Source organism: Bos indicus x Bos taurus, chromosome 8 (genome assembly GCF_003369695.1).
Source record: "Bos indicus x Bos taurus breed Angus x Brahman F1 hybrid chromosome 8, Bos_hybrid_MaternalHap_v2.0, whole genome shotgun sequence".
NCBI lineage: Eukaryota > Metazoa > Chordata > Mammalia > Artiodactyla > Bovidae > Bos > Bos indicus x Bos taurus.
The window spans coordinates 17,180,643-17,193,169 of NC_040083.1; the positions used below are offsets into that span (position 1 = coordinate 17,180,643).

The 12,527-nt window shown below is 35.4% G+C and overlaps 1 protein-coding gene across 2 annotated transcripts in view; it reads left to right on the forward strand.

Annotated features, from left to right (window-relative positions):
• Positions 1-12,527, forward strand: part of CAAP1 (caspase activity and apoptosis inhibitor 1) — a 71,746-nt gene that overhangs the window by 15,982 nt on the left and 43,237 nt on the right. For both annotated transcript variants that reach the window (XM_027549098.1, XM_027549099.1), the window contains exon 5: positions 11,084-11,157. In XM_027549098.1, the coding sequence (XP_027404899.1) occupies positions 11,084-11,157 (74 nt within the window). The remainder of the gene's footprint in view (positions 1-11,083; positions 11,158-12,527) is intronic.

Consider the following 12,527-nt stretch of genomic DNA (forward strand, 5'->3'; position numbering starts at 1 on the left):
TGAGATGCTATCCCAGTTCTGAAAGGCAGAGAAGTTTAAAAACCCAGCTTCTCAAACTTAAGGTATACTGCAGAGCAGATTTGCGAGGAGTGTTCTGGAACTCTAGTCACTGCTCCTTAGCAGAGGATGGGCATATTCTAAACTTTAGCTACTGAATTCTAATTCTGGATACTTAACTTTTTGAAAAAATAGGATACTCCTAAACAGGTCTTGAAAATGAAATGAAGTCGCTCAGTCGTGTCCGACTCCTTGCGACCCCATGGACTGTAGCTTACCAGGCTCCTTGGCCCATGGGATTTTCCAGGCATGAATACTGGAGTGGGTTGCCATTGCCTTCTCCAGCGGATCTTCCCGACCCAGGGATCGAACCCTGGTCTCCTGCATTGTAGGGAGACGCTTTACTGCCTGAGCTACCAGGGATAGGATAGGAGATTTTCCATTATACATATAATTTGAACAACAACTAGGATTGTGTTTATGACCACTCTTGTATTGTGGACCTGTAGTGATATGTGGTAGAACTCTGATGCTGTTTGTTGGTTGGATTAAAAAAAACATTCATTTCTCTTCTGTTTTTGGTAAGGGGAAAGCATCCATGCCCTTTTTGATGAAGTATAGCTGTCTTGTGGGTTCAGCTCACTGTCATTAGAGTACTCAGAGTTCAATTTGTTCCAATTCAAGTCACTTATATTCCTTGAATATGTATGTATGAGTAACTTTCCAAAGGGCAGGAGTACTCAGCCAAATACTGACTCTCAATAAGTGTCAATAAAACTGAACTTACTGGGAATAAAAGACTATTGCTTCATAAACTGTTATTAAGCTTCAATGGGATAAAGTATTTGAATAAAGTTTATGGTGCTCTGAAAGTGAAAGTGGCTCAGTCATGTCCAGCTCTTTGTTACCCCATGGACTATACAGTCCATGGAATTCTCCAGGCCAGAATACTGGAGTGTGTAGTCTTTCCTTTCTCCAGGGGATCTTCCCAACCCAGAGATCGAACCCAGGTCTCCCACATTGCAGGCAGATTCTTTACTGTCTGAGCCACCAAGGAAGCCCACAGTGCTTTGGAACATTGAATTAATGGGCAGCATGAATCTACAGTATGTGATTAAGTGAGCATTTTTATCAATGGATACAAAAAAGGCATCAAGTAAACCCAAGACCAAGCCTTATTAGGAATAATACCTTCAGAAATTGACCTGTGATTCATCAAACTCACATAACCCACTCTGGAATGTATGAAGTTGTTTTGTAATGCTTGTTTAACTATTTATTTGTTTATTTAACTCTACCTTGAATACTTATTATTCAGTATGTTCCCTCCCATATTATTGGAAACCTCCTCCTTTCAACTTCTGCCAACTTGATAACTTTGAAGCAAATCTTGACCCAGTTCTTTTTAAATATTTAGCAGATGGACACCTCTCTGAAATCTTTATATATATTCCTTGGAATAGGAAGGCCTGAGCTTCTCAGAGGTCTTAGATAAGCTTGAATTGTAACTGTGTTTTCCATTGGGGAATTTTGAGGGTCTTTGGAAGCATTTCTGATTTTGTAACTGTCTACACACACAAAAATTGTATTCTTTGTGTTACAGAAACCTAATTTTTAAACTATATCTGTTGTTTTTTCATCAGTCATTTTAGTGCCTCATCTTGCTGCTCAAGCACTGGATTAGATGTAAGCAAGTAGTTTTCTATTTTCTGCTCTTTTCCTTATCACTTTTTTAAAAAATTTAAGATTTTCTTAATCACTTACCTAATTGTTTGTATTAATTGTCTTTTCCATTCACTTGAAAAATAAATCCACTTACGTTCAGTGCACTAAACTGGTTTGTTAATTCCTGTTCTTTATGCCAGTGCACTTTTCCCACCATTTGAAGGTTTTACTTACCAAGAGTCACTCGTATTTATTTCCAATACAATTACTGTAATTTTATAATATGGTTAAATATAAAAACTGACGAAATAGCAGTATGAAAAGATCAGTTCATCACATTGAATGCTTTGGAAAAACTCAAAGTACAGTTGTTGTTAGCTGTGGGATAACAGCAGTAAAAGTTTGGGTGGCATTGTGTGTATGTGTGTATATATATATATAAAGGGTTATCTTTTTCTGCATTCAGAGTTTTCTGTTTTAACTAAGCCAAAAGTAGAGATGTAGACAATGGCTTATGTGAGTAGGATGAGCCTGAACTCTTTTCTGTGGATTCTTTCCAAAGATCAGTGAATGAAGATGCATTCCTGTTTTATGTTAACCTAAGATGCTTAAATTATATATATAACTTTTAAGTGTTTCCCTGTGTAAATTTTTTCTTTTCCAGTAAAGTGATACCACCTGAGTTAGAAAAAAGTGATTTCACTGTATTAGATTATTTTTACTCTTTTATTATGAAAAGTGTCATCTATCTAGAAAAGTAGAGAGACTAGTATAATGAATAACTATTGCCTAGATATAACAATTATTACCACTTTTCATATTTGTTTCATCTGTTTTCTTGAAGTACTGTAAAGTAAATTGATTCTAAATGTTTATGTTTGAAATTTCAGAGAATAAGGATGTTTTCCCACATAGCCATGTGTCTTGTGTCTGTAATTTAACAGCTTGTTTATTCGAATGGTAAATACATGCACATGTACATAGTATAATTTTTAAAAGTATTCAGTGAAAATTAGTCTTAGTCTTTTTCCTGTTTCCCATTCTGAATGCCTTCCTATAGGCAGCCACAATAAACCAGTTTCTTGTATATCCTCCCCAAGATGTTCTGTACATTTACAAATGTATAAGTGTATATATATTTTTTCTTCTCACATAAATTGTAGCATACTGTGCAAATTGCTCTGTACCTTTTTCCATTAAATCTTTTCTATTTAATAGTATGCCTTTTCTTGGATTTTGTTTTACTTAGTGCATATAAGGCTTCCTGTATGTATGTGTGTGTTTGTGTGTATGTATACATACACGTATATACATATATACATGTATACACACATGTATCTGTGTACTATTCCATTGTTGGATATAGCAAAAGTTTGTCAGTGGACATTTAAGTGTTTACTGTCTTTTGTTACTTCATATGGTATGAATATATCTGTACGTAAGTAATCATGTTTTTCAGTGATTATATAAATACCTGTAAATTAATTGTTGGATTAGATGTTTGGGCATTTGAAACTTTAAGAGGTAACTGCCATAATTGACTTTCACAGAGTTTAAACTGATTTCTACCTGTCCCTACAAATGTGGAGTATATGTTTTCATATACTTTAGCTAATACGATATTATCTGACATTTTGATGGTTGTTCATCTGTTAGGTAAAATTCTCACCAATATACCACCAACTCTGCACTGGGAATTTTAATCTATAATCTCATAAAGTGAAGTGAGAAGTGAAGTGAAAGTCACTCAGTTGTGTCCGACTCTTAATGACCCCATGGACTATACAGTCCATGGAATTCTCCAGGCCAAAATACTGGAGTGGGTAACCTTTCCCTTCTCCAGGGGCTTTTCCCAACCCAGGGATCGAACTCCAGTGTCCCACATTGTGGGCAGATTCTTTACCAGCTGAGCCACAAGGGAAGTCCAAGAATACTGGAGTGGGTAGCCTGTCCCTTCTCCAGGGGATCTTCCTGACCCCGGAATTGAACCCAGGTCTCCTGCATTGCAGGCTGATTCTTTACCAACGAAGCTATCTCTTACTGTGAGTGAAATTGACTGTCTTTCTGTATGTTACAGAGCTGTTTGAACTTCCTTTTCCTCCGAGCTCTTTGTCATTTTTTTTACCTTTTGTGTGTATGTGGGTAGAGGGTTTTGGTCTTTTTTAATAGTCCATTGTTTGTGATATGGGTTGCAATTTTTTTTTTTTTTTTTTTTGCTGTTGCTTTACTTTGATTATAGCTTTTATTTATTTGTTTTTGCACATGTATAAGTATTTCAGGTTTATATAGTCTGATTTTATCAAGCTTTTATGGTTTTCGGGTTTTATATTTAGAAAAGGCCTTCTCCGTTCTGAAATTATAAAGAGTATTTTTCATACTTTCTTCTGGTACTTTATGGTTTTTTAAAATATTGAAATCTTTGATTCATTAGGGATTTATTCTTGGTTACCAGTTGTTATTGCTCTTGTCTGTCTTTTCATTGAGAATTTCCACTGTAAAATAATAATTCCGTCTTGGTTTAATAGCATATCTTAGTTTTGCCAGTAGAAATAAGTATTTTCCTGTGAGGCTTGGGGTCAAATTTTGAATGAAAACTGACTTGGTACTTTGAGATATAGATAATGACTACTTAAAATTTTTAGTATTACCACTTGGAGAACTATATCTTTACGTAGGAGAAAGTCTGCATAAATGTAAAAAATGAAGGTTCTCGAGTTAAACTAAACCTGCATTTTTAACAGCAGACCTCCACAGCTTACTGTATCTCTGACTTTTGGCAAGTTACTTAACCTTTCTGGGCCTGAATTACTTTGTTTGGACATATAGAAGTAACATCAGTACCTACTCATACGATTGTGATGATGATTAAATCAGAAAAAAATTGTAAAGTGCTTAGAATAGTACTTGTTGAGAAGCAGTGAAAAATGTTGCTGTATTTGCTCTAGAATTTTAACTTTGAATTTGTAACAATCACTATTCTTAAAATTCCGCTTTACATTGATGAGTATTGGGGATTCCCTTCCCCAAATTCTTTTTATGAAACCCTAAAGGAAGCAAAATAACTCATCGTTATTTTTAATTATTATTTTTTACTGTTACTGCCTTTTTAAAAAACAATTTATTACTTAACAAGTTTCTAACTTTTTCATTTATTAAAAAAAATAGTTTAAGAGAAACTATTGTATACATATTTTAAAGCATAGAAGGATTTTTTTTTTACCCACAAATATAATCAATTTGTTAGATTGCCATTACTCTATGCTCAGTTATTTATTTATTTATTTGTACAGTTCAGGTTTTTGTTTTCTTTACACCCATCATTATGCTCAGTTATTTTAAACTCAGTATGTATTCTAAAGAGCATTGATTACCTGTACCCTAATTATGTCCTTATGTCCTTTTAAGTTGCTATTAGGCTGTGATCCTTAGGCAGGCTATCAAAATAATAGGATAAATTTTTCAGAAAACCTTCACAGAAAATGCCACTAATCATTGACAATATTGCAACTTAAAACTTGGATAGGACTCCAAGTTTAACGTTAGTAGAATGTTTGCATATCCTACTTGTACCCCTTTAAATAAAGCACTTACAAAGTGATCTCATTCAACTTAAAACTGGAAAGGCTTGAAAGCAGGTGTATAGGGATAGAAGAAAGAGGAGAACCTCTGTTTCCTTTAGTCACTTTTGTATAGAATAGAGCCCCCCACTTAGAGAATTGCCTTATTTACAAAAACTTATAATTGTAGAGAGGCAATTTATAGAACAAATTCTTAAAGAATCATGGATCAGAGAAACTGGAATATGGTAACTGATTTTTAGAATTACATTATTTGGGGAATGGACATGGCAACAAGGGTTGAATTTTGCTATCTTGAGTAATGAGCTTGCTGAGGGAAACGTTAGAGGTATGGATTAATTTGCTATTTGGAAAAAGCCCTTTGAGAAAAATAGTTTAGCTGCATTCCATGGTGTTCGAGGGTTACATTTGAGCACTATGTGATTTCATTTTTGTGAACTTGTTCTAAGACTTGGCAGTACCCCAATTTGAAAAATATTAAAAGTTAATTTAGAACAAAATTCATTTTTATAAAAGATTATATAGTTATGTGAGTTTGGACATTTATCTACCATCGCAGCCACAATAAGACCCCTTCCATCACACTCAGAATTTCTCCCATGGCTCTTCATAGTCCACTCGTTCTCCTGTCTCCAGCCCTTGACAACCACTGATCTGATTTTTGTCCTTATACTATTTCTTTTTCCAGAATGTCATATAGATCAGTACAGTATATAGCCTTTTGAGCCTGGCTTCTTTTACTCAGCATAATGCAACTGAGATCTGTTTATGTTGCTGTGTGTATCAGTAGTCCCTTCCTTTTCCTGGATGAGTAGTTGGTATTCCACTGTGTGGATGTACGATAGTTTGTTATCCTTTCTCCAGCTGAGGCCATATATATAGTAGACAGAAAAATGACTCTGTGGTCTCTAGAACCTGAGAATGTCTTACTTTTGTATACTGACAAAAGGGATTTTGCAGATTTGGTTAAGGTTAAGGACTTTTGAGGTGGGGAGATTATTCTGAATTATGCAGATTATCTCAGTTCTCTTCACATTGAATAATTTAAAGGGAAAGAAGAGTAGGTCAAAGAGATGTGCCATGAGAGGACCTTGACAGGGAGCTGGCAACCAGCAAGGCAGCAGGGACTTAGGTCCTAGCATATCAGGGAACTGACAGCCCAAATGAGCAGGGAATGAATTCTCCCCTAGAGCCTCCAGAAAGGAAGGCAGTTTGTAGGGACTTTGATTTTAGTGCAGTGAGACCCCGCCCAGACTTCTGACTTAGAGCTATGGTATACATTTATGTTATTTTCAACTATTGACCATATATATATGTGTTAGGTCTGTTTCTGGACTCTCTTCTGTTTTGTTAATCTAGGTGTTTATCCTTTCTCTAATACCATTACTGTCCTAGTTACTGTAGCCTTTTAGTCTTGAATGTGATAGTGTGCATCCTTAAACTTTGTTACTCTTTTTCAAAATTGTTTTGGATACTCTAGTTTCTGCCTGTGTCTCATTTTTAATAGTACAGAACTCATAAGTTGGTAGACTGGCTTCTTTCAGCCTCTATATTTTACTCCTAGGAGAGTGGAAAGAACCAAGGGTTATACCTATTGCTAGGCTAGTTTGCCTGATTGATAGTTGATTTTTGCCAGAACGGGAAGAATCCTGATCCAATTCTCTTTGTTTATCCTTCTGTTGAGGTCTCTTCCCAATATTTTTCTTTTGGACAGGAAATTGATTTTTTTTCTTTTAGAAATATAAACCTTAGTAATTCACACGTGTGGTTCTTTTTGGTTAAGTTGTGCAGATCTCCCCAGTGTATTACTCTGATTTAAAAGCAAACTCATTCGAGTTACAAGAAAGAATCCTGCCTAGAACTGTATCGGAGGTAAAAGAAAGAAAGGTGGACTGATGTTGGTTTGAGAACTTAAATCCCAAGTATAGACATAGGGCTCCCTTATAATTCAGAGCCAAGACTGTAAATTAAGCTGTTTTAAGGAGCACTGCAGATGGTAGAAGAGAAGTGGGAGAATTAAAACTTCCTTTCTTTTTTCTTTATGGAAAAGAGTACAAGAAGCATTGTGAGATTCTTAAACTCACGCCAACCATGTGTTCCTTCCCTCCCTCCTTTACCTCTTCTCTCTCCAGTTGTTAGAAAATTCTGACATGGTTTTAAAGTGTTTGATAGAAATATTTAAATATCATTTAAATATACATTGGAATTCCTCTAGTTTTCCTACCTCTGATACTTATATGTTTTATCATCTGGGGGTGACATTTTTTATTTTCCTAAAGCTGGAAATAAGATGTATGAACACAAAATTTTCTTATACTTTAAGACATTTCCTATTTTGTTTCTATCTTGCCTTTTATATTCTTTAGTGAAAATCGTTAAATTGTATTACAGAACTCTGAATGTATATGGGAGTTTTAGTTGTAAATCTGTGTCTGGAATTGTTTTCAGCTTCGGGTGATACTGATGTAAAAGCCTCTAGCTTTTCATTTTTCAGCCACAAGGCGGTGTGCTGCCTCTACTGTCTGCAGTTTTGTGTTTTTTTTGGTGACTTTTCTTCAACAGCCAGATCAAATCCAACTCAAGAAAAAAAGAACATTATAAAAGTTCACTTCAGGCAGTAAAAGAAATTGTTTATGACAGCAGATAGTCTTTATAGAGGGTTCTAGTTTTATCTGGAGGTGATTCAAGGAGCTTTCACAGAGAAAATAAAAAATGAAATTAAAATAATTCATAAAATAATTTCATTGCTTTATTAATTGTTACTTGGAAAAACTTAAGAGTTATTAAAATGTTTCAGGAATAATAATATAAGAAGTATACATGTATGCTTTACCTAGATTTATCTGTTATTAATATTTTATCCCATTGCACATACTCTGTTTATATACTTGTGTATTTCCTTCTGAAACATTTAAAGCTGAGTAACATACATCATAACATTTTACCTCTAAGTACTACATTGCATTTTTTCCTAAGAATAGTGATATTCTTTTTCATATAACCACAATACATTGTTAACTTTAGTAAATTCAGCTTTAGTAAATTTAACATTGATAAAATAGTTTTGTTGAATCTGCCATCAGTATTTCCATTTGTCTCTTGACTCAATAATATGCTTTATAATGTTTTTCCACTTTAGTTGAGGAGCCTCACATCAGTTGTAACATTTAATTGTCACTACTCTTTAGCTTCCTTTAACCTGGAATGTTTCCACAGCCAACTTTGTATTTTATAACATTGACTTTAACTTCCCTCCCCACTTTTAATAGAATAGTACTCATTCCCACTTTGGCTTTGTCTGATGATTCCTCATGATACAGATTATATATTCTCAGCTGTAATTTTGACCGCTTCCAATTTGCCTTGATTCATGGATCTAACATTCCAGGTCCCTATGCAATATTGCTCACAGCATCGGACTTGCTTCTATCACCAGTCACATCCACAACTGGGTATAGTTTTTGCTTTGGCTCCATCCCTTCATTCTTTCTGGAGTTATTTCTCCAATGATCTCAAGTAGCACATCGGGCACCTACTGACCTGGGGAGTTCCTCTTTCAGTATCCTATCATTTTGCCTTTTCATACTGTTCATGGGGTTCTCAAGGCAAGAATACTGAAGTGGTTTGCCATTCCCTTCTCCAGTGGACCACATTCTGTCAGACCTCTCCACCATGACCCGCCCATCTTGAGTGGCCCCATACGGCATGGCTTAGTTTCATTGAGTTAGACAAGGCTGTGGTCAGCGTGATCAGATTGGCTAGTTTTCTGTGAGTATGGTTTCAGTGTGTCTGCCCTCTGATGCCCTCTTGCAACACCTACCGTCTTACTTGGGTTTCTCTTACCTTGGACATGGGATATCTCTTCACGGCTGCTCCAGCAAAGCGCAGCCGCTGCTCCTATCCTTGGATGAGGGATATCTCCTCACTGGCTGCCCCTCCTGACCTTGAACGTGGAGTAGCTTCTCTTGGCCCTCCAGCGCCTGCGCAGCCGCCACGTCTTGGACTTGGGGTTGCTCCTCTCGGCCGCCACCCCTGACCTCAGGCGTGTGGTAGCTCCTCTCGGCCGCCGCCCCTGACCTTGGGCCTGGGGTAGCTCCTCTAGCTACGTGAGTCATGTTCTGTCTATTAAGGTCTTGTGTTTACCTAAGATCCTTTTAATGGTGATGTTACTTTATGTTTTTGTTAAAGTCATTTTAAAAAAATTAGGTGTATGTGTTTAGAAGAGAAATAAATGCCATTCAAGTTTAAGAGCAAACAAACGTTTTCTCTAAAGGAATATATTTAGAAATAAGGTTCCCAGTTCAGTTCAATCCAGTCACTCAGTCGTGTCCGACTCTTTGCGACCCCATGAATCACAGCAGGCCAGGCCTCCCTGTCCATCACCAACTCCCAGAGTTCACTCAAGCTCACATCCATCGAGTCAGTGATGCCATCCAGCCATCTCATCATCTGTCATCACCTTTTCCTCCTGCCCCCAATCCCTCCCAGCATCAGTCTTTTCCAATGAGTCAACTCTTCGCATGAGGTGGCCAAAGTACTGGATTTCAGCTTTAGCATCATTCCTTCCAAAGAAATCCTAGGGCTGATCTCCTTCAGAATGGACTGGTTGGATCTCCTTGCAGTCCAAGGGACTCTCAAGAGTCTTCTCCAACACCACAGTTCAAAAGCATCAGTTCTTCGGTGCTCGGCTTTCTTCACCAGTAGATGAAATTTAATTTGACATAAGACTTAAGGTGGCATATTTTAACTTTATTTTTGCAAAGCTTTTAATGTAGTGTATTGGCATTTAATCTGTCGCTAAACTGCCAGGGAGTCTTGTTGATCTCTTTGGGATCTGCTAGTCATTCTGGTGAAAGAATAAAATTGACATTAGACTAAAAGAAATTAAAAAAAATTGAGATATCTCAATATTAAATCTCTAACATGTCACAATTAACACCAAATTAAAATATTTTTATAATCTCTATTTGAGTTTGTACTTGTATTAGTAAAATTTCAATACAAAACAAACTTAAAAGAGCCAAATGTGTTGGCTGGAAAGAAAATCGTAAACTTCTCAAAGAAATAATTTCATCTTTATCCTTCAGTTATTTGAGGAATTTATTATTAAGTGAATATAAAGTTTTGTGAATAGGTAACTTTCCTAGATGTTTTTAGTTTGTTAGTCTTAGAGTGTGTATAAAAATTCTCAGAAGGTGATAGACACATATTTTAAAGAAAATAGTCATTTTGAGTATTCATAATAGTTAATTTCTTGACTTTCTGAAAAGTATTTGTAACATCAGTATAAAGATGGCACAGTGCTCTCTAAGAAAAAGAAATAGTTGAGCTCTTTTGCAGAACATAGTGGATCAAGAACTTTTAGTGGCATCTTAAACGTAATCTATTTACTTTGATTATATATGTATATTATAAATAAAATATGTATTTCCCACATCTGTAAACATCAAAACATTTGAGGTATGAAATTAGATGACTGTAAAATGATTTGAATGCCAAAGTGCCCATTAAATTTAACAGTTGAACTTGAAAAATTACTGGATTCTTCTGTGAGTTAGGATTTCTCCCATTAGCTACCCTGCAGAGTATTGGAAAGGAGAAAAAATTACCTTGGTATTCTTTCCCCGTTTGCTCTTTGATTTTACAAAGAAGTGTACTACTTAAATTCTAGTAGTTTGTAGCTGCTACTTCTGACACTTGTATACATGTTTCTGTCTCCAGAGTGTACTGAATGGTACCCTGGGGACTGAGAAGGATTCATTGTGTCTTTTCAAGTGTATAACTTAATTCTAGGACCTTGAATATTGTTTAAAAACTTGTTCTTGTTTACTTTCATTCCTCAGACAAGACAGCTGTGTAGATTCTACTTCATCTCTGAGAGAGAACAAGCAACCTGAAGGTTTGGAATTAAAACAAGGTATGGATCACATACTTGACTTTTTCTGAAACATTTGCCTGAAAATTATAAGCATTTTACCAATAATAAATTTTCATAGTCTTCGAGTTTTCCCTCGTTTTATAAATAGGGAAAGAAAATAATTTATTTGGTCTGAGGTCAAGAGTCAGGAATACATCCTTTATTTCATGACTCCTTCAGGTATTGGAGTAGTTCTGCTTAGTAATATATGGTTACAAACGCCACCACCAAGGTATCATTTTGAAAAGTTTTAATTCAATCATCTATTATATACTCTTAGCTGCAGGATACTGTAGATATATTGACTGGATAACTGTGGGTTTTATGTGGAGGAAAAAAATTTTATAGGATTATTTTTCTCTCTCTTTTTTTTTTTGCTTGATGTTTTGTTGTTGTTTACTTTCTTCCTTATGTATTGTTTTCTACAAATCAGTAACTTTTGTAACCCAAGTAAAATGGTATTTGTTATTATTTATTCAACAAATAAATAACTCAGTAGGTAGCTTAGTAGGGCTAATCTATTAGATGTCTTTTTGTTTGTTTGCTTTTTCCTCATGCCTGGTAGAGAAAATTGAATGTAAAAATAAGTTTTTATTAGTTCCTCAAAGACTGCCTCATATATTTTTCCATTTTCCTGATAAAATTACTTCAGAGCCATGAGAGTCTGTTGCGGCCAAAAGGGTTATCTTGTTTATTTCATAGGCAGCTAATCTTTGATGGCTTAGAATAGTTTCTCTAAAACTTTGAGTCATTAGAACTTCCTTGGTAGAGAGAGATGCAGGTCATCAGTTTATTCAGGCAGAATTTCTTCTTTTAAGCTATGGCCTGTATTACCAACACTTAATTAAGAAAGGGGAAAACAAGTTGGTTAATTATGTGATTCTTGCAGTTTGTATGTAGAGAGAACAAAATCTAAGTTTTCTATAATTCTAACTTATGTTCTCTGGCATTTATATATATTTCTGATGATTTTGAGAATTCCAGTGCTTTTCAGAAGTCCTGTTGTGTTAACTTCTTCAATAGCCAGACAAAATTATATCTTTGTATTCTTATTTCTTCTCAGTATATTCTTGCTTCTTTTTAGCATTCCCACAGGCATTAACTCAGATTCATAGTTTTATATTTGTCATGTATAAATACATGCTAAGCATACATTATTTTCATATAATGTAGTCATAATCATTTAACTCTTGTACCTTATGTGTTTTGACAACACTGCTGTTGTTTCTACCTTTGTTTCTGTTTTTGCATTTAATCAGCAGGTTGTGTAGAGACTGTTACTAGATTATCTGTGTAGAGAAGAATGCCATATAAGGGATGGAAAAGTTCAGAATGGGCAGGTTGATTCTCATTCCCAGGGAAAAAGGAAT